Source organism: Vanessa cardui, chromosome 7, assembly GCF_905220365.1.
Source record: "Vanessa cardui chromosome 7, ilVanCard2.1, whole genome shotgun sequence".
Classification (NCBI taxonomy): domain Eukaryota; kingdom Metazoa; phylum Arthropoda; class Insecta; order Lepidoptera; family Nymphalidae; genus Vanessa; species Vanessa cardui.
Genome location: NC_061129.1, coordinates 3,292,416 through 3,314,544, shown reverse-complemented (window position 1 = coordinate 3,314,544; position 22,129 = coordinate 3,292,416). Strand labels below are relative to the sequence as shown.

The window sequence follows — 22,129 nt, the reverse complement described above, 5'->3', positions numbered from 1 at the left end:
TCAGGGTAATACAAGTTTCAAATTATGCGAAGTATTTGGGGATTATTTTTTTTTTAATATGGTTACTATATAATTGTAGATGATATATAGATTGATACTATATACTGGACATCTTTTACTATACTGCCCCTGGGGCAGATTCTATATGTACACTATATTAAGTGAACATTAAAAAATTAAAAGAAAGTTCAATGTGGTTTAACAAATAAAATATTTATAAACGTTCAATATTTTATTTATAAAAAAACACTTTATACCCTGAAGTTGTTCCAAATATCGATAAAAATAAGGACATATTCTAAAGGTCTTACTTAGTCTTGTTTTGGTCACATATTGTAAGAAAGAGTTTCGTTCTTCATTGATTAATTCTTCAGCCCTTTTCTTTTTCTATTTTTCTTTTCTAAAAATAGAATAAAGTATAATAAACAATATAAATAAATAATAAAATTCAAAACCCCGACTACGTATAAATAATTACTTACTTTTATGTGTTGGTCGTACATCGCTCCAGAAATGGACTTCACAATATGCGTTTGCTATTTCTGTTTTTCTAGATTTGTCAGCCGTAGGATTATTTGCATAAGATCTCCAACTCGGTGTTTCAGTGGTCTATGAAACATGATATAATTCAATGTGTTAATTGTATTACTATCTAATACTGAATTTACTCATAGAATAAACCAAAGTAGCGTAAGTGTAGCTGATGATTTACTTAACAGAAATTTAAAAATTTGGTAAAGTGTATCAAATATTACAAATGTAATAATAAATTTGCTATTACCTGTACATTCGATTGCAACGGTTCTCCAAATATTGATATTAATTCTCTATTCAACGTTGAATTAGGATCGTCTTCATCATGAGGAATATTGTTAGCAGTCGATGAGCTGCAAGGTTCAAAACTTGATTGCTCTGCTCTATGTGATTCTTCTACTGGTTTGAGAACTGCTTCATGAGTAACTTCAGGATTTGTTTCTGAATTATCAGCTGAGCTTCCTTTCTTTAAGTTGGTGTCAATATTACTAAGAAATCGAACTAACTCCACCAGAAGGGACAGATCGTCTATACTTATGGTATCCTCTGCTGTCTGTAACATGGAGTGTATATTTAAATAACGTTAAGCATATTTTTGGTGTATTGTCAAATCACTACTGAGCTTGGAATCTTAATGGTTATATAGGTCAATATGATTATTTATTAGCATTTTAAGTAAAGAGCTCCGTATTTATAACATTTTACTGAATTGGGTAACAATGGTAATGGGGTTGAATTGAGTCACTAACAATTGATGCAGTGTTTATGAATATATATGTTCATAATATGCCCTGAGCTTAGAATAAATAGTAAGAATAAATAGTAGAAGAGTAAGACTCTCCCGTACCTCGAAAGATATGTTACATCAAATAATATTTTATAAATTATTCGGAGGTTTGGAAGCAGAGGGTAGTAGTAGAGAGAAATGTGTTAATATAATTGTACATAAAGACTTAATAGTTTTTAAAACACGGGCTCTCTTAAATGTTACCTATATTGACCTTACTTAATTTTAATACCGAAATGATGGAGGGATAGTCATCTCATCCTTTTTACAATGTTCTTTTATGAACTGAGATGAACATATTGATGAATAGTGATAAGTGATAACTTACCGACATAGTATGCAATACCATTTAATTGTCAAGTATTAAATAAAATTGACACCACTATTTGAAATTATTTTACTGACACACCTACAGCACTGGACTTCTAACAAGAACTGAAAAAATTTAAAAGAAATATGTCATCGAAAGGAGAAGTGGGGTCTTACAAATATACTCCCCAACATAAAGCCGTAAAAAGCCGGTTGCTTCGTTGTGATAGGTACTTCTATTGTTTTCAGCGCAGGTAGAAGTTGTTCAAGAAATAAAGAGAATATCCAATCCTTGTTAATCTTATAATGATTATATTATTAGTAGGAGGTTTTATTGTGTTTTACTAATAAATGCCAAACAAAATTTAGGATTGATTATTTCGATATCTCTACGACTTTTATTTCAATTGTTATAAAGGATTTTAGACGTTTTATATTTCCACAGTCTGTTTATGAGTAGATGATTATTTATTATATTCTACCTTCGTTCTATACTATAATGGGTGTGTAATAAGCATGGAATAAAATTGTCTGTCATGAATTAAATAGGCATCAACTACGGAACACCAAAATAAGATCTAATGTTGCTATGAATTTTATAATCAGCAGAAATACTTATATTAAACCAGAAGTAAAGTTACACATATGTTTCTTGTCCGATCACCGAAGTTAAGCAACGTCGGGCGCTTTCAGTACTTGGATGGGAGATCTGCGAACAACGTGCCTTTGACCTTTTTTATTCGAGGTGGAACCGACACGCGGTGAAAAGAAGGTGCTATTATAAAAAAATTGGTTACACAGTACATATAATATTACAAAAAAGTCTTTTGTCAGTTATTTTATGCCATAGGTGGCCCGACAAATAAGCCACATGATGAACAATACCCATACACGTTGATACTGTACAAAATAACCATTATTCCTAATATCACCAATTCGCCAACAATCAGGGGAACTAAGATGGTGCTCGTATTCGAGAATTTACACCGACTCGGGTGAGTGTTAAAATCAAAATACAAAAAATGTTTTTTATTAATTACTGATATTTGGCAGTTAAAAAAAATATGTGTACTTACGAATTATCATCATGATTAAGAAGGAAGAATGAAAAAATTACTGTCCGACTAGGATTCACAAAGAAATTTAAACCCAGATTTATACAGATATGAATGTATCAGTAATATTTTAAATACTTCCATGCCCCTGGGGCTGATTGAGTTTGGTTAGGAAAATGGTATAGCTAGACGATTTTGTAATATTACCGTCAAAATGTTGTTTTCAATGACACTTATAAAACATTTTTAGACAGTATAAATAATTAAGAATGGAACTACACTAAAATTATTGGAGTTGATGATGCATATAAACTAACACTCTGTAAGGTAGAAAAACTAACGAACCCTATGAATAGTCTGAGTTGCCTGCCTCTGTAGTAATATTCCAATCAAGTAGAAAATGAATTTCAATATATTATGAAACAAATGGCGAAACATACTATCAGTGACGGTGGGTAATTTATCAGGTAAATCTAAGATATTTTAAAGACTAGTGACTCAATCCGGATTCGTATGGATGTAATTAATGAAAAAAGACAATTACATTATATGCAAAATTATGTACATCAAATGCATCCCATGCACCCTGGGTTAAGCAACAACATGTTTATATCTAATATTTTACATCTGATGTTTTAACTAAATATCTTCAAGGTTTCATTAATTTCATTATCGTATTAAAATTTATTACTTTTAACATTGACATTCGTTAGTGAAATATTTAAATTAAAAAATAATAGTAAACTATAATAATTATTTATTTGTTTTTATTATTACTGTAGGACATATTATGATATCATTATTTCTTGTTACAAGGGACTTCACAGGGGCTATCTTTTATCGTTTGAAGATACCCACAATAGCCAAGTTTAGTACTTATCATTGCACCAAATAAAGTCTTTAATTTACAATAATTTGAAATAAATCATTCTCACGATATCCTATATATTTGGCATCGTTTTCTTATACTTGATTCATAACAAAAAGGTCTAAATGTAATGATATTTACTGTTGAAAAAATTAAAATTATATATTTCAATGCGAACAAATACAGATACGGAATCCACGCGACAATAAGATTAGACTTCCTTGAGCCGTGATGACATTGTGGTAAGAGGAAGTGAATCTAATTAAGATGATTCTTGGCGGAAACTCTATATACTCAAAAAAGAGAAGCCTTTGCCCAAACGAAGGACATTATCATTCTAGTACAAATTACTGTAAGTAACATCTGTCTTGTGTAATATCACTTGTTTTACTATTTATAAATGCATTATAATTAAAACATAAAACTTAATTTTTCATATAAATCTTCAAACTGCAAAACATAACTACGCTTCTTCTGATATAAATTTTATGTTTACGGGCTTAGAAATTCAGAGTAATCTCATTTATTAGTGAAGATGAATAAAGCAATTATGTAAATACTGAAATTATGCGAGATTGTTAGAATTACGAAAGCTATTACACAGAAATAACCTACATCTACATCTTTTCCCACAACAGAGTTGTCTCCCAGCGATTTACTTAATAAAGATAACCACATTATGTGTGATATATTCTTATAATTCAATGTAACATTCGCCAACGTCCATACCACGTTGAATACACCGGTTCTCGTCCGATCACCGAAGTTAAGCAACGTCGGGCGCGTTCAGTACTTGGATGGGTGACCGCCTGGCAACACCGCGTGTCGTTGGCCTTTTTTATAATTCAGGATAATAAAGTTTCAAATGATGTGAAGTATCTGGGGAGTGATTTTTTATTTAATATTGTTAATATATAATTGTAGATAAAATAGATAGAAAACTGAAAATAATTACTCCATATTTATGAATATCAATTTCATACTATATACTGCCCCTGGGGTAGATTCTAAATGTACACTTGGTAACAATGTGGTTTAACAAATAAAATATTTATAAACGTTCAATATTTTATTTATAAAAAAAAACACTTTATATCCTGAAGTTGTTCCAAATATTGATAAAAATAAGGACATATTCTAAAGGTTTTAGTCTTGTTTTGGTCTCATATTGTAATAAAGAGATTCGTTCTTCATTGATTAATTCTTCAGCAGTTTTCTTTTTCTATTTTTCTTTTCTAAAAATAAAATAAAATATAATAAACACCTTTATTAAATAAATTTAAAACTAAAAACAACTAGCTAATATTTAATATTTAATGTTGTTGTATTTTGTTTTTGTTAGTTTTGTGTAATAGTTCTTCATTAATTTATGAATTTAAATTATCAACAATTAGTTGTCGTCCGCAGAAAACTTGTGTTTTGGTACTTTCTCTCGCGAGAAGAACCGGTCAAAGAAACATAGGTTTTTTGGTCCATTTATTTATTTACTTAGGACAACCAACAGTACATACAATAACACATTGAATACATACAATATAACAATTCCACTAAACTATTAAATAATCAAGAAATATTATTAATATTATAAAAATTAACTTTAATATTTATATTTCTCTAGATTACAACATTTCATTGAATTAGTTTATGTTAGGAGTAACAATAACAATACACTAATTACAACTGGGCTGTACAAATAAATTCATTTATTTTTTTAATGAACAGAGAGCGCGTATCATAGCAGATGTCTAAATCCTTAATTTGCTTACAAATACTAATAAATAATAAAGATAGCCTCGGAATAATAGAATTTTTACCAAATTGTGTTCTATATGGTCGCGTATAGAAGAAATTAACAACTAACACTACGAGAATTGTTGCGTGGTACGTTTAAGTAAAATCTTGATAAGAGTTCTGGACAGTCTATATCATTATTGAATAAATTAAATAAAAATTTCATTGCTAAGAGTTTTCGTCTGTTTTCCAGGCTATGTATGTTGAAATCTTTGCATCTTTCATTATAAGTATTCAAATTTATTCTAAAAACTATATGACAATTGACGAAGAAACTTTTTTTGTACTTTTTCTATTCTGTTTATTTGAAATTTTGTAAACGGGGACCAGATTGAACAACAATAGTCTAATCTGCTACGAACGAAACAATTAAATAGCGTTAATGGAGTTGTAGAACGTTTGAAATCTTTGGAGTATCTCAGAACAAAGCCGAGAGATCTGTTATTTATTTATTTATTATTTATTTATAATGGTCTTTTTACGGGTAAACTTTATATGATGACATTTGTTGATATTCAAGACCTTTTTATTTTTATCACACCAATCGACTAGTTTATGTAGATCGTCTTGTAGTAACACTACTTCTAAGTCATTGGTAATTGTTTTACTTAGTTTTAAATCATCAGCAAATAAACTCGCGTAAGAATTTTTAAATGTAGTTACAATATCATTGATATATATATATATATATTGAAAAATAGTTGCCCCAGGTTAGATGCCTGTGGTACACCTGAAGAGGCTATAAATGGTGTTGATTGATGACCCCAGATAGCTACTCTAGATATTCTACCAGTAAGATATGTTTTGCACCATTCAAGTAGGTGATCAGAAATTCCATATGACTCCAATTTACGTAAAAGGATGCTGTGGTTAACCTTGTCAAAGGCTTTAGAAAAGTCCGTGTATATGGCATCGACCTGTAGACCTTTATCAATACAATCAGCCAGATTGGAAACATGCAGTGATAGATTAGTTACCGTAGAGCGTTTACTTATAAAACCATGTTGGTTGTCGTTGATGTCATTTTTTATATGGTTGTATAAATGCGAATAGACGAGTGGTTCAAAAGCTTTGGCCATGGGTGAAATAATTGATATGGCGTGATAATTTATAATTAGTTCTTGTTTACCAGATTTAAAGATTGGAACGATACGTGACTCTTTCCAAATATCCGGGAATTCACCAGTTTCTAAGGATCTATTGTAAATTAACGACAACGGCCATGATATAGCCACTGCACATTGAACTAAAAATATTGGTGGAATATTATCAGGGCCCGGGCCTTTGGACTTATCAAGTCTTTTTAACTTTTTATAAACTTCCTCACGCGAAAATACAAAAATATTTATTTCATTTAAGGTGTTTATATATATTTAATGAAATAGCTAGACGGTATGGTATCATTACCGTGTGCTTTCAACCATAAACTCACTAATTACCTTTTACATATTTCAGATTCTCATCAACTTTTTTTTTGGCAATAAGGGCTTTTCGTACTTTTTTTGAGTCCCGTAGTAGTATGAGTAAAATTATAAAGATGAACTTTTGTTATAATAAGTGTATTTTGGTTTCTCGTACCAATGCTATAGTATCACATTTTCTCACAAATACAAAGTTCAAAACCCTTAACCTCGTAAAATAATTACTTACTTTTATGTGTTGGTCGTACATCGCTCCGGAAATGGACTTCACAATATGCGTTTGATGTTTCTATTTGTCTGGATTTGTCAGCCGTCTGATTATTAGCATAAGATCTCCAACTCGATTTTTCAGTGGTCTATGAAACATTAATTTATAATAAATTCAATTATTATCATTATCAAAGGTAAATTAGAATGGTTTACTAAACTTTATTCATTTATTAATGCACTAATGCTTAAAACAAAATTTTACAAATAGAGTAAACAAAAGTAGCATGAGTGACTTCTAACAAGAAATGAAGGAGATTTGAATGAAAAAGTCATCGAAAGGAGAAGTGGGGTCCTCCGAATATACTCCCTAACATAAAAGCCCTAAAAAGCCGGTTGCATCTTTGTTATAGGTACTTCTATTATTCTCAGCGCAGGTAGAAGTTGTTCAAGAAATAAAGAGAATATCCAATCCTTGTTAATCTTATAAAGATTATATTATATGTTGGAGGTTTTATTGCGTTTTACTAATAATTGCCACTTAACATTTAGTATTTCTTTGTTTCGTTATCTCTACAGCTTTTTTCCATTGTTATAAAGGATTTTAGAAGTTTTATATTTCCATGGTCTGTTTGTGAGTCGATGATTATTTATTATATTTTATCATCGTTCTGTACTATAATGGGACTCCACCAAGCATAGAATGAAGTTTTCTGTCATCAAATAAATAGGCGTCAACTACGAGGTACTAAGATTTAATTTTATGTTGTTATGAGTTTTATAATCAGCAATAATACTTATACTAAACCAGAAGTGAAGTTACACATATTTTTCTTATCCGATCAACGAAGTTAAGCAAATTCGGGCGCTTTCAGTACTTGGATGGGTGATCTGTGAACAACGTGCTTTTGGCCTTATTTGACTCGCGATGGAATCGACACGAAATAAAAAGTATTGATTACATAGACCATAATTTTACAAAAAATGTGTTTTGGCAGTTATTTTATGTCGCATGTGGCTCGGCAAATGAATCACCAGGTGGTAAGGGATTCTTACTACACATTAATCATTCACGTTGGTACTGTAAAAAATTACAATGATTCCTGATATAACCAATTCGCCACCAATCAGTGGAACTAATATGGTGTTTCGAATTCGTGTAGCTACATTCATACAGGTGAATGTTTAAATTGAAATACAACAATATTAGAGATGTTTGGCAGGAGATTAAAGGATGTGTGGAACCTGCGAACTTTTTTCGACATTATAGATAATTAATTATTTTTGGCATAACGACTAAGAAGAAAGAATGAAACAACTACAGTTCGACTTGGATTCCAAAAAAAATGAGACTCAGATTCGTACAGATATATGAAGTATAAGTAATATTTTAAGTACTTCTATGCCCCTGGGGCTGATTGAGTTTGGTTAGGAAAATGGTGTAGCTAGGCGATTTTGTAATATTACCGTCAAAATGTGACAAGTATTATTATTTAAAAAAAATGTTGATTTCAATGACACTTATAAAACATTTAGACACTTTAAACAATTGAAACTAGAACTAGTTACAATAAAATTTTTGAAGTTGATAATGCATATAGAATAGCACTCTTTAAAGTAGAAAATTTACCGAAACCTATGAATAGTGTGAGTTGTCTGCCTCTGTAGGTTTATATTCCAATCAATTAAAAAATAAATTTCAATATATTATGAAACAAATGGCGAAACATACTATCAGTGACGGTGGGTAACTTATCAGGTAAATCTTAGATATTTTAAAGACTAGTGACCCATTCTGACTTCGCACAGGTGTAATTTATGTTAAAAGAAAATTATATACATCAAATGCACCGTCACACCTTGGGTTAAGCATCATCATGTGTGTATCTAATATTTAACATCTGATGTTTTAGCTAAATATTTTCAAGATTTTATTAATATTTAAAATTTATGACGTTTAACAAACAGACTTATGTAGCTTCCACCAAGCAATATGTTTCAAGCCCTCTCCTTAGTAGGAAAAGAGGCCTTAACCCAACAGTGGAAAATTTACGGGCTGTTACTGTACTTTACTTTTACTTCTATGTTAGTGAAATATTTAAAAGTAAAAATTATCGTAAACAATAATTATTTCTTTGTTTTTGTTATTTCTGTAGGACACATTATGATATCATTTTTTGTTACAAGGGACTTTACAGGGGCTGCCTTTTATCTTTTGAAGATACATACAATAGACAAGTTTGACACTTATCTTTGCACAAAATAAAGTATTTAATTTACGCAAAGTTATTATTGAATCATACTATCACATACAATTTGGCAAGATTTTCTAATACTTAATTCATAACAAAACCCTCTATATGTAAAATTATTTATTGTTATATATATTATAATTTTAAAGTGTTTCTAATTATTCCAATATTTATTGTAACATATTTTGTTAACACAAGAATTAATAACATTTAATGCTTAAATATCTACAAATATGAACGAATACTAATTAGGTAGGTATCGTACAAATCTTGACCGCGTGGAACGGTGGCAAGAGTCTAGTATAATATAATATTTATTTATAATAATTATATTTTATATATGACGTGAAATTGTGAAATCCAATGTAATTAAATCAGAGAAGAAACAAAAGAGATAGAGAATGGGTTCGAAGCAAAACAGTAGCTGAAGTTCAAGAAATTATGAGGTCACCTAAAATAAAAAGAAAGAAATACATTTACAAAAAATAAACGAGATCCAAACAAAAAGATTAAATGTAAAAAATGCCAAGTCTCTAGATGCAGTCTTTTCATCGTAAAAAGTTTTGAGATCTCATAGAAGCCAAATCCTATTCAAATTATTAAGTAGTATAAATCAACATTTAGTAATTGTATCAATAGTTTTCGTTACAATATAATTAAGGTATACAAAACAAAGTTATCTTCCAGTGAGTTATTTAATAAAGATAACCATATTCTGTGCGACGTACTCTTATAATTCAATAAAACATTCGCCAACGTCCATACCACGTTGAATACACCGGTTCTCGTCCGATCACCGAAGTTAAGCAACGTCGGGCGCGTTCAGTACTTGGATGGGTGACCGCCTGGGAACACCGCGTGTCGTTGGCTTTTTGCAACTGATGTCGAATTTAATTTTACATCGAATATTTTTTTCTTTGAAAGATTCTGTTTGTTTCCTTAAGTATAAATATTGTAGTATAAATTCAGTTTCTGGGTTTATATTGAAACCAAAATTGCAACATTTAAACAAAAACACATTAAATTAAATGTACAAATAATATTATTACTCTACAAAGAGAGACCGACAAATGTTCTAATGGAACTCTTAAAATATAAGCAGTTTATTTATTGTTATTTTTATCTAGCATTTGTTAGCATCGACAGTTGTTTAATTGTTCCTGGATATTGTCGGTAAAATATAAAAACACCTAGGATTTTGATTCGAGCTCAATCAAATATCCATGATGGTTTTATGCGTTCAGCGTATGATGGCAATTAATAAAACTCTTAATCTATATCTTTTCCCACAACAGAGTTGTCTTTTTAGCGATTTATTTAATAAAGATAACCATATTCTGTGTGATATATTCTTATAATTCAATCTAGCATTCGCCAACGTCCATACCACGTTGAATACACCGGTTCTCGTCCGATCACCGAAGTTAAGCAACGTCGGGCGCGTTCAGTACTTGGATGGGTGACCGCCTGGGAACACCGCGTGTCGTTGGCCTTTTTTATAATTCAGGATAATAAATTTTCAAATGTTGCGAAGTATCTGGGGAGTGATTTTTTATTTAATATTGTTAGTATATAATTGTACATAATAGATAGAAAACTGATAATAATTACTCCATATTTAAAAATTTCAATTTCATACTATATACTGCCCCTGGGGCAGATTCTAAATGTACACTTGGTAACAATGTGGTTTAACAAATGAAATATTTATAAACGTTCAATTATTTTATTTATAAAAATAAAACACCTTATATCCTGAAGTTAATAAAAATAAGGACATATTATTATAAAGGTCTTAGTCTTATTTTGTTCACATATTGTAAGAAAGAGATTCGTTCTTCATCGATTAATTCTTCAGCAGTATTCTTTTTCTATTTTTTTTTCTAAAAATAAAATAAAATATAACAAACACCTTTATTAAATAAATTTAAAACTAAAAACAACTAGCTCAGATTTAATATTTAATGTTGTCTTTTTTTTGTTTTTGTTAGTTTTGTGTAATAGTTTTTCATTAATTTTTGAATTTAAATTATCAACAACTAGTTTTCGTCCACAGAAAACTCGCGTTTTGGTACTTTCGCTCGCGAGAAGAACCGGTAAAAGAAACATAGATTTTTGGTCTATTCACGGTGTTTATATATATTTAATGAAATTGCTAGACGGTGTGGTATTATTTCCAAGGTGTGCTTTCAATCAAAAAGTCACTAATTACCTTTTACATATTTCAGGTTCTCATCAACTATTTTTTGTCATAAGGGCTTTTCGTACTTTTTTGGCTCCAGTAGAAATATGAGAAATGAATATTATTAACATGAACTTTTTTTATAATATAAGTATTTTTGTTCCTCGTACCAATTCTAATATAAGTATCACATTTTCTCATAAATACAAAGTTTAGAACCCTTAAGCACGTAAAATAATTACTTAGTTTTACGTGTCGGTCGTACATCGCTCCGGAAATGGACTTCACAATATGCGTTTGCCGTTACCGTTTCTCTGGATTTGTCAGCCGTAGGATTATTAGCATAAGATCTCCAACTTGGTGTTTCACTGAAACACCGAGTTGGAGATCTAATGCTAGTCTATGAAACATTAATTTATATTAAATTCAATTATCATCATTGTCAAAGGTAAATTAGACAGGTTTACCAAACTTTCTTTATTAATTTATTAATGCATTAATAATTAAAACTAAATTTTACGAATAGAGTAAACCAAAGTGGCATGAGTGCTACGGACTAATTACTTAACAGAAATTAGAAGAATATAGTAAATTATAAATATAAGTAAATTTGAAGTGTACCACAAAAAGTACAAATGTTATATTAAAGTTTTTATTACCTGCACATTCGTTTGCAACGGTTCTCCAAATATTGATATTAATTCTCTATTCAACGTTGAATTAGGATCGTCTTCGTCATGAGGATCCTATATTGTTAGCAGTCGATGAGCTGCAAGGTTCAAAACTTGATTGCTCTGCTCTCTGTGATTCTTCTACTGGTTTGAGAACTGCTTCATGAGTAACTTCAGGATTTGTTTCTGAATTATCAGCTGAGCTTCCTTTCTTTAAGTTGGTATCAATATTACGAAGAAATCGAACTAACTCCACCAGAAGGGACAGGTCGTCTATACTCATGGTGTCCTCTGCTGTCTGTAACATGGAGAGGTATATGTAAATATCGTTAAGCATATTTTTGGTGTATTGTCAAGTCACTACTGAGCTTGGAATCTTAATAATTAGATTATTTGTTAGCATTTTAAGTATAGAGCTCCGTATTTATAAAATTTTACTATATTGTAAGTCTAATGGTAACTTTTATAACAGCATATACCTTGAGTCTTGAGCAACAATGGTAATGGGGTTGAATTAAGTCACTAATAATTGATGCAGTGTTTAAAAATATATATATTCATACGAAGTCCTGAGCTTAGAATGAATAGTAGGACAGTAAGACTCTCACGTACCTCGAAAGATATGTTACATCAAATAATATTTTATAGAATATCCGGAGCTTTGGAAGTAGAGGGTAGTAGTAGAGAGAAATGTGTTAATATAATTGTACGTAAAGATTTAAGAGTTTTTAAAACACGGGCTCTCTTAATTGTAACCTTGATTAATTTTAATATCAAAATGATGGAGGGATAATCATCTCATCCTTTTTACAATGTATGTATTGTATTTAATGAAATGTATTTTATGAACTGAGATGAACATATTGATGAATTGTGATAACTTACCGACATAGTATGCAATAAAATTTAATTGTTAAGTATTAAATATAGTTGACACCACTATTTGAAATTAAGTTTAAAGACACACCTACGGCACTGCACTTCTAACAAGAAATAAAGGAGATTTGAAAGAAATATGTCATCGAAGTAAGAAGTGGGGTCTTCCAAATATACTCCCTAATATAAAAGCCCTAAAAAGCCCGTAGCTTCTTTGTGATAGGTACTTCTATTGTTCTCAACACAGGTAGAGGTTGTTTAAGAAATAAAGAGAATATACAATCCTTGTTAATCTTACAATAATTATATTATTTGTTGGAGGTTTTATTGCGTTTAACTAATAAATGCCAAACAACATTTAGTATGTCTTTGTTTCGTTATCTCTACGGCTTTTTTTCAATTGTTGTAAAGGATTTAAGACGCTTTATATTTCCATGGTCTGTTTATGAGTCAGTGATTACTTATTATATTTTATCTTCATCAAATAAATAGGCATCAACTACGTGATACTAAGATTTAATTTGACATTGTTATGAGTTTTATAATCAGAAATAATGCTTATATTAAACCAGAAGTAAAGTTACACAAATGTTTATTATCCGATCACCGAAGTTAAGCAAAGTCGGGCGCTTTCAGTACTGGGATGGGTGATCTGCGAACAACGTGCCTTTGGCCTTTTTTAATTCGAGGTGGAACAAAGAAGGTGCTATTATAAAATATATTAGTTACACAGTACATATAATATTAGAAAAAAAATATTTTGTCAGTTATTTCATGCTATAGATGGCTCGGGAATAAGCCACGCAATGAACAATATACTTACACGTTAATACTATAAAAAATTACAATTATTCCTGATATCACCAATTCGCGACTAGGATTAATAATTCACAAAGAGATTGAAACCGAGATTTGTACAGATATGTAAAGTATCAGTCATATTTGACATACTTCCATGCCCCTGGGGCTGATTGAGTTTAGTTAGGAAAATAGTATAGCAAGACGATTTTGTAATGGTGATTTCAATAACACTTATAAAACATTTTTAGACAGTATAAACAAGTAAGAATGGAACTACACTAAAATTATTGAAGTTGATGTTGCGTATAGAAAAGCACTCTTTAAGGTAGAAAATTTACCGAAGCCTATGAGTCTGGGTTGCTTGCTCTTTTGATTTATATTCTAATCAAGTAGAAAATAAATTTCAATATATTATGAAAGAAATGGCGAAACATACTATCAGTGACGGTGGGTAACTTATCAGGTAAATCTTAGATATTTTAAAGACTACTGACTCATTCCGGCTTCGTATGGATGTAATTAATGAAAAAAGACAATTATATGCAAAATTATATGCATTAAATGCACCCTGGGTTAAGCATCATCATGTGTATATATATCATCTGGTATTTTAACTAAATATCTTCAAAATTTTATTAATAATGGTTTTAAAATTTATGACTTTTAACAAACGAACTTTTGTCAGTGAAATATTTAAAGGAAAAATAATAGTAAACTAAAATAATATTTATTTGTTTTTAATATTTCTGTAGGACATATTATGATATCATTATTTATTGTTACAAGGGACTTTACAGAGGCTGACTTTTATCGTTTGAAGATACCTACAAGTTTGACAAGTTTGACACTTATCATTGCACCAAATAAAGTCTTTAATTTACAATAATTTAAAATAAATTATTCACACGATAATATGCTTTATATTTGGCATGGTTTTATTATACTTGATTCATAACAAAAAGGTCTAAATGTAAAGTTACTTATTGTTGGAAATATGCTTTTAAACATTTTACAATGCTTTCAATATTTATTTAATGCTTATGTGTAATATATTAAGTAAATAGTAAAAACCAATGTAATTAAATAAATAATTAAGATTTTATTTAAATACTTCGGCTGATCTAAGAATTTGTCTATCGATTTTCAACCCCCAATCTGCCCCTGGGGGGCACAAAATGTAATATAATGTCATTCAAATGTAATATAATGTACGAATGTAAATTGAACGCAAACATTAATATAACAAAGATTTATTGAAATACGTCATAAAATAAAAATAATTAATTAATTATTTAGATATGTACATATGTACACACAAATTGTTTATTGATGTATTTGATTAATTGCGTTCATAGTAGCGTCTTTTGGACTGTTTCAGTTTCAACCTTAATAGACTTATTTCCACGTTAAGTTTTTCTGTTTTCTTATCAAAATATCTCGCCATAGCTAAATTCTTTTTCTTGATTCCAGTTCTGCTTTTGTCTGCAAAAAATTCAAATGTTTACATAATCATATTACATATTTTAATGCTAACAAATGTAAATACAGAATCCTCGCGACAATAAGATTTGACGTATTAAATCTCGATAGCATTGTGGTAAGAGGAAGTGAATCTAATAAGATGATTCTCGGAGGAAAATCTATATACTCAAAAAGAAAGGAAGCATTTGCCCAAACGTAGAACATTTACTTTCTGGTACATTATTAACGTAAATGACATTTATCTTGTGTATTATTACTTGTTTTTGTTATTTAAAAATACCTTATAATGAAAACATAAAAATATTCTTTCATACAAAGCGTCAAACTGTAAATTCTAAATTCTTAAACAATTCACTAATAACTTCTACGAAACTTTTCGCTTCTTGGGGTATAATTTTTATGGATACGGGTTTAATAATATATATGTAGTTACTGAATTTTTTCGACGTTCTTAGAATTATGATGACTATAATATAGAAATAACTCTCACCATCCTTCATCTCGTCATCTTCATAATCATCATAATCTGTTGACATGGATTCCGTTACAGTGGATTCGTCGCTTACATCAGATACACTCGACGTTTCTATGTTCTGTGGAAAGAGATTGTTTTGTAAGTAAAAATATTCATAATGATTACAATAACTACAAAAGACACTTGTATTTATTTTCCCAGCAACAAGTCCATACTTTTACTGTATAGACTGGGCCTTGAAGTTCCAATGGCGCATGACAATCTTTTGAAATGCTTGTTTTTACTATATTTTACGTGTGGCTCGTTGCGATTTATTCAATGTAATGTGTAGCTTTTAAATAATAACAAATTCAATATTCAGCGTAGAATTAAACTAGACAGAGAGTTTTTTGTATATCATATCATTCTTAAAATAATTACTTATAAATTTGGGGTAAATTTTTTTCACTATAAAAATATCTAACTTAAATTCTCGGTGGTAGGGCTTAGAGCAAACCCGTTTGGGTAAAAACCACCCACTCAAGATATATTCTACCGCCAAACAACAGTACTTGGTATTGTTGTATTACTTTTACTTGGTGGTAGGGCTTTGTGCAAGCCCTCTTGGGTAGGTACCACCCACTCATCAGTTATTCTACCGCCAAATAACAGTACTCAGTATTGTTGTGTTCCGGTTTGAAGGGTGAGTGAGCCAGTGTAACTACAGGCACAAGGGACATAACAACTTAGTTCCCAAGGTTGATGGCACATTGACGATGTAAGGAATAGTTAATATTTCTTACAGCGTCATTGTCTATGGGTGATGGTGACTACTTACCATCAGGTGGCCCATCTGCTCGTCCACCAACCTATACCATAAAAAAAAAAAAATTACCTCGCAGTTCCTTTCCTCATGTTCTTCACAGACTGTTGTTAACTGGTTATCACTATTCGCTAATTGGTTTTCGTTTACTGTGCTTTCATGATATTTTAAATTGAAATCAGCGATTAAAGATATCCGTGGTTCTAATGTCGCTCTTTCTTCACCATTATTTTTTATTAGTTTTCTGTAACTGCTTATCGCTTCACGAATGACTTCAGGGTCGATATCTGAATTGTTTTGTGTTGCATTTGCTTCATTATTCATTTCAGTTAGATTGTGAACTAATTCGCTTAGAAATGGCAGGTCACTAGTTTCAATTTCATTTGTTTTCTGTAATTATATAAAATCTGTATTAATATCATAAATGTGAAAGTAACTCTGTCTGTCTATCGCTCTTTCACGACCTAACCGCTGAACCGAATTTGACGGAATGTGGTATGAAGCAAAATTGAACTCCAAGGGTTTTTTGTCACATGACAACCAACACCCAACAACGCGAGCGAAGGTGCGGGCGACTGCTAGTTTTAACACAACTTACCAACATACTGTCTTCTGTTATAAACAATTTAATATAACACTAAAGAAAGTTACTATATTAACGTTCCTACACGACACTTACACATCTCATTATGGCGATGAATCACAAAATGTCTTCCCTATGTAAGCATTTAAAACGTAACAAAGTAGGGTAGGAGGGAGGTTTTAATTACAATACCAGTAAGTACCGAGATTCGTTGTTTAGAATTAAGCATTTGTTGCTATTTACAATGGGGTTAGAAGTTAATACAGACGCTCTATTATGTATTACTTACCGCAGGTAGATCCAAGTAAACCTGATTGTCACATCAGATCTTTGATGAATGTTTTATGCAATTATTGTTACAATTTCGATTTATATTTTAAAAGAAAATGAAAATATTTGTGCATCCTAATAACGTAGTGACAATGATATACTAATAAACAGATATGTTATACCCATACTAAACAACAGAAAAAAGTGTGCCGCGCCGGGGACCGTTTAATTTACATTTCGTTACAAGTAAAAAGGATAGCTTGATAAAAACAATAAGAAAAAAGAGACAACTAGAGGTTTTAATTACGCAAAACGTATTACTACGTAATTATGATGTATTATAACGTATTACTACGTAAAACGACTAAAGGCAAACGTCCCAATTAGGACGTTTTCTAGTCTTCACTTTTTGCGCGTTAATAACATATCTGTTTACTAGAACATCATTGCGTAGTAAGAAAAAATATATACTTTTTCATTTCAGAAATACTAATTTGATTAAAAAAAATGTAGGAATAATATTTATTCAAATTTCTTAAAAGTTAGTTAACTATTTCTTAAAATATTTTAGTGGTCTTTAATATTTTAATTATCAATAGGTTTGTATAACTAAATATTGAAGGGAACTTTTCGGGAAATCACCGGCTTGATTATAATGTCAAGTGACAATCGCCATCTACAAACAAGGAAACCACTTGTGCTAAATAAAATACGATATATAATATAATAATATATTAAATTAATTTTTGTTAATAATTTCAAATAGTTGCATAAAAATGGCCCAGTGGTTAGAACGCGTGCATCTTAACCGATGATTGCGGGCTCAAACCCAGGCAAGCACCACTGATTCATGTGCTTAATTCATCTTTATAATTCATCTCGTACTCAGCAGTGAAGGAAAACATCGTGAGGAAACCTGCATGTGACAAATTTCATAGAAATTCTACCACATATTGTGTATTCCACCAACCCGCATTGGAACAGCGTGGTGGAATATGTTTCAAACCTTCTCCTCGAAGGGAGAGGAGGCCTTTAGCCCAGCAGTGGGAATTTACAGGCTGTTGTTGTTGTTGTTGTGCATAAAAATGTGGTTATCACCCACGGACGCAGATGTAAAACAAAAAAATACATAGAGGACTGTCGCACCAGCTAGGCGAAAAAGCCAAAATGAGGGGTTAATTACGTGCTAATTTAATAAAATCTAAAAAAATACTAAAGTTAATATAAATACTAAAGTAATACTTATCGTAAGATAAGTGTTATTAACAAGGTAATAAGAGCTGCAAGAATAGTAAATATTTAAGCCAACCAGAGACTGATGACTTGCTGTTAAAAACACGAAATAATAAAAGGAGAACACATCAGGATTGTTAGTTTAATTTTATACGTATAATATATGTAGTATCATAATATAGTATCAATATAGAAACATGTGCACCTATTTAAAAGCATACGCGTCGTACATGTAACCAGAAAGGAGAAGAGTGGCAGCGGTCTGCGGTAGGGGCACGAAGACAAAAGAGAGCGTCTTGCCGTTTGCCGTCACGGCATTAAAGTCGGTCATGCCCCCAAAGGTACGCAATTGACTCATATTTACAATAAAAAATTGAATTTCGTCCGTAATTAAGAGTACATTCCAAATCTTTACCATAGATTGAAATTCCGAACTACTGAAAAGTCTGAACGCTTACTTTAAGATACACGCTATATAAATTAAACGTTCCTATGTTTAATAAGAATGTTCGCCAACGTCCATACCACGTTGAATACACCGGTTCTCGTCCGATCACCGAAGTTAAGCAACGTCGGGCGCGTTCAGTACTTGGATGGGTGACCGCCTGGGAACACCGCGTGTCGTTGGCTTTTTGCTATCACTACTTCGAATTTAATATCTCATCTGTTTGTGTGCTAAAAACTTATTCAGTGATTAATTCTTCAGCAGTTTTCTTTTTCCATCTTTCTTTAAATATAAAAACCACCTTTAATAAATAAATGTAAAACTAAAAAGGAAATAAAACTAGCTCCGATTTAAATTTGTGTTAATATAGTTCTTCATTAATTTTTGATCTTAAACTATCTATAAGTAGTTTTCGTCAGCAGAAAACTTGCGTTTTGGTACCTTCGCTCGCGAGAAGAACCGGTAAAAGAAACATGGGCTTTGTGGTCTATTTAAGGTGTTTATATATATTTAATGGAAGAGCTAGACGGTATGCTATCATTTCCAACGTGTGCTTTCAACCATAAACTCACTAATTACCTTTAACATAGTTCAGGTTCTCATCAACTTTTTTTGTGATAAGGGCTTTTCGTACTTTTTTTGGGCTCCAGTAGTAATATGAGAAATATTATTGCTATCATAATTCTAAGAATTTCGAATAATTTCAGTATTTACATAATTGCTTTATTCATCTTCACTAATAAATGAGAAGATTACGCTGAATTTAATAGTAAAGATAAAACTTATATCTGAATAAGCGACAAGTTTCGTATAAGCTAATAGTAAATTGTTTCAGTATCTATGCTTGCAGTTTGACGATTTACGTGAAAAATGGAATTTACTGTTTTTCATTAAAATGCATTTCAAAATAACAAACAATTCAACAACAACTCGAGACTAATTTCAATTGCATTCATTTGTAACAGAAAGCAAATATCCTACGTTTGGGCAGAGGCCTCTCTTTTTTGAGTATATAGAGTTTTCTCCAAGAATCATCTTATTAGATTGACTTCCTCTTACGACGTCAAATCTAATTGTCGCCTGGATTCTGTATTTGTATTTGTTAGCATTAAAATATACAATATGATCATGTAAACATTTGCATTTTTGCAGACAAAAGCAGAACTGGAATCAAGAAAAAGAATTTAGCTATGGCGAAATATTTTGATAAGAAAACAGAAAAACTCAACGTGGAAATAAGTCTATTAAGGTTGAAACTGAAACAGTCCAAAAGGCGCTACTATGAACGCAATTAATCAAATACATCAATAAATATTTTTTTTGTAAAATATGTACATATCTAAATAATTAATTAATTCCTCTTATTTAATGACGTATTTTAATAAATCTTTCTTATCTTAATGTTAACATTTAATTTACATTCGTACTTTGAATGCGTTTTGTGCCCCAGGGGCAGATGGGAGTTAAAAATCTATAGACAAATTCTTAGATCGGCCGAAGTATATAAATCAAATCTTAATTATATATTTAACCACATTGGTCTTTACTATTTATTTAATATATTAAATATAATTAAATAAATATTGAAAGCATTGTAAAATGTTTAAAAGTATATTTCCAACAATAAATAACTTTACATTTAGACCTTTTTGTTATGAATAAAGTATAAGAAAACGATGCCAAATATATAGGGTATCGTGTGAATAATTTATTTTAAATTAAAGACTTTATTTGGTGCATTGATAAGTATCAAACTTGGCTATGGTAGGTATCTTCAAAAGATAAAAGTCAGCCCCTGTGAAGTCCCTTGTAACAATAAATAATGATATCATAATATGTCCTACAGTAATAATAAAAACAAATAAATAATTATTATAGTTTACTGTAATTTTTTCCTCTTACTGCCAAAAGTTCGTTTGATAAATGTCATAAATTTTAATAACATTATTAATAAAATCTTGAAGATATGTAGTTAAAACATCAGATGTTAAATATTAGGTATACATATGATGATGCTTAACCCAGGGTGTAGGGAGTGCATTTGATGCATGCAGTAATTTTGCATATAATTTTCTTTTTCAATAAATTACATCCATACGAAGCCGGAATGGGTCACTAGTCTTTAAAATAAAATATCTAAGATTTACCTGAAAAGTTACCCACCGTTTTGATAGTATATTTCGCCATTTGTTTCATAATACATATATTGAAATTTATTTTCTACTTGATTGGAATATAAATCTACAGAGGCAGGTAACTCAGACTATTCATAGGGTTCGGTAATTTTTCTATTTTTCAAAATGCTATTCTATATGCATTATCAACTTCAATAATTGTAGTGTAGTTCTAGTTTTAATTGTTTAAATTGTCTAAGAATGTTTAATAAGTGTCATTGAAATCAACATTTTTTTAAATCATGACACTAGTCAAATTTTGACGGTAATATTACAAAATCGTCCAGCTATACCATTTTCCTAACCAAACTCAATCAGCCCCAGGGGCATGGAAGTATTTTAAATATTACTGACACTTTACATATCTGTACAAATCCGGGTTTCAATTTCTTTGTCAATCCTAGTCGGACAGTAATTTTTTCATTCTTCCTTCTTAATCATGATGACAAAAATAATTAATTATCTGTTATATCGAAAATAATTAGTTAGTAGTACACATATTTTTACTGCCAAATATCAGTAATTAATATAAAAATATTTTTTGTATTTTGATTTGAACACTCACCCGAGTCGGTGTAAATTCTCGAATACGAGCACCATCTTAGTTCCCCTGATTGGTGGCGAATTGGTAATATTAGGAATAATGGTTATTTCGTACAGTATCAACGTGTATGGGTATCCTTCACCATGTGGCTTATTTTGCCGAGCCAGCTATGGTATAAAATAACTAACAAAAGTTTTTTTTATAATAATACATTTATTGTGTAACCAATATATTTTATAATAGCACCTTCTTTTAATCGCGTGTCGGTTTCACCTCGAATAAAAAAAGGCCAAAGTCAGCGTGCCTTTCGCAGGTCACCCATTATCGTATAGAACGAAGATAAAATATAATAAATAATCATCTACTC

General features: G+C 30.6%; 2 protein-coding genes and 4 non-coding genes across 10 annotated transcripts; 4 read left to right on the top strand and 2 right to left on the bottom strand.

Moving 5' to 3' along the window:
* Positions 1–219: 219 nt before the first annotated feature.
* LOC124531355 lies at positions 220–3,170 on the bottom strand. 5 transcript variants are annotated; one of them, XM_047105894.1, is made up of 6 exons: positions 3,031–3,164; positions 2,272–2,405; positions 1,650–1,756; positions 782–1,087; positions 483–609; positions 220–400 (listed from the first exon to the last, which is right to left on the bottom strand). In XM_047105894.1, exons 3-6 carry the CDS (start codon positions 1,668–1,670, stop codon positions 363–365), a joined length of 492 nt encoding a protein of 163 aa, XP_046961850.1. In that variant the 5' UTR covers positions 1,671–1,756; positions 2,272–2,405; positions 3,031–3,164; the 3' UTR covers positions 220–362. The 5 variants fall into 5 exon arrangements, with proteins under 5 accessions (XP_046961850.1, XP_046961851.1, XP_046961852.1 ...); XM_047105895.1 differs by lacking the exon at positions 3,031–3,164 and adding an exon at positions 2,893–3,024; XM_047105896.1 differs by lacking the exon at positions 2,272–2,405.
* A 1,098-nt stretch (positions 3,171–4,268) lies between these two features.
* On the top strand, positions 4,269–4,387 carry LOC124531549. Its single transcript, XR_006966592.1, has one exon. It is a non-coding gene; the product is annotated as a 5S ribosomal RNA (ribosomal RNA).
* Positions 4,388–9,975: 5,588 nt separating this feature from the next.
* Positions 9,976–10,094, top strand: LOC124531517. The gene has a single exon (XR_006966563.1). It is a non-coding gene; the product is annotated as a 5S ribosomal RNA (ribosomal RNA).
* Positions 10,095–10,597: 503 nt separating this feature from the next.
* Positions 10,598–10,716, top strand: LOC124531499. Its single transcript, XR_006966545.1, has one exon. It is a non-coding gene; the product is annotated as a 5S ribosomal RNA (ribosomal RNA).
* Positions 10,717–14,382: 3,666 nt separating this feature from the next.
* LOC124531220 lies at positions 14,383–16,956 on the bottom strand. The gene is made up of 3 exons (XM_047105713.1): positions 16,586–16,956; positions 15,727–15,829; positions 14,383–15,236 (listed from the first exon to the last, which is right to left on the bottom strand). The coding sequence occupies exons 1-3, from the start codon at positions 16,835–16,837 to the stop codon at positions 15,094–15,096; spliced, it is 498 nt and encodes a 165-aa protein (XP_046961669.1). The 5' UTR covers positions 16,838–16,956; the 3' UTR covers positions 14,383–15,093.
* Positions 16,957–19,110: 2,154 nt separating this feature from the next.
* On the top strand, positions 19,111–19,229 carry LOC124531516. Its single transcript, XR_006966562.1, has one exon. It is a non-coding gene; the product is annotated as a 5S ribosomal RNA (ribosomal RNA).
* Positions 19,230–22,129: the final 2,900 nt, after the last annotated feature.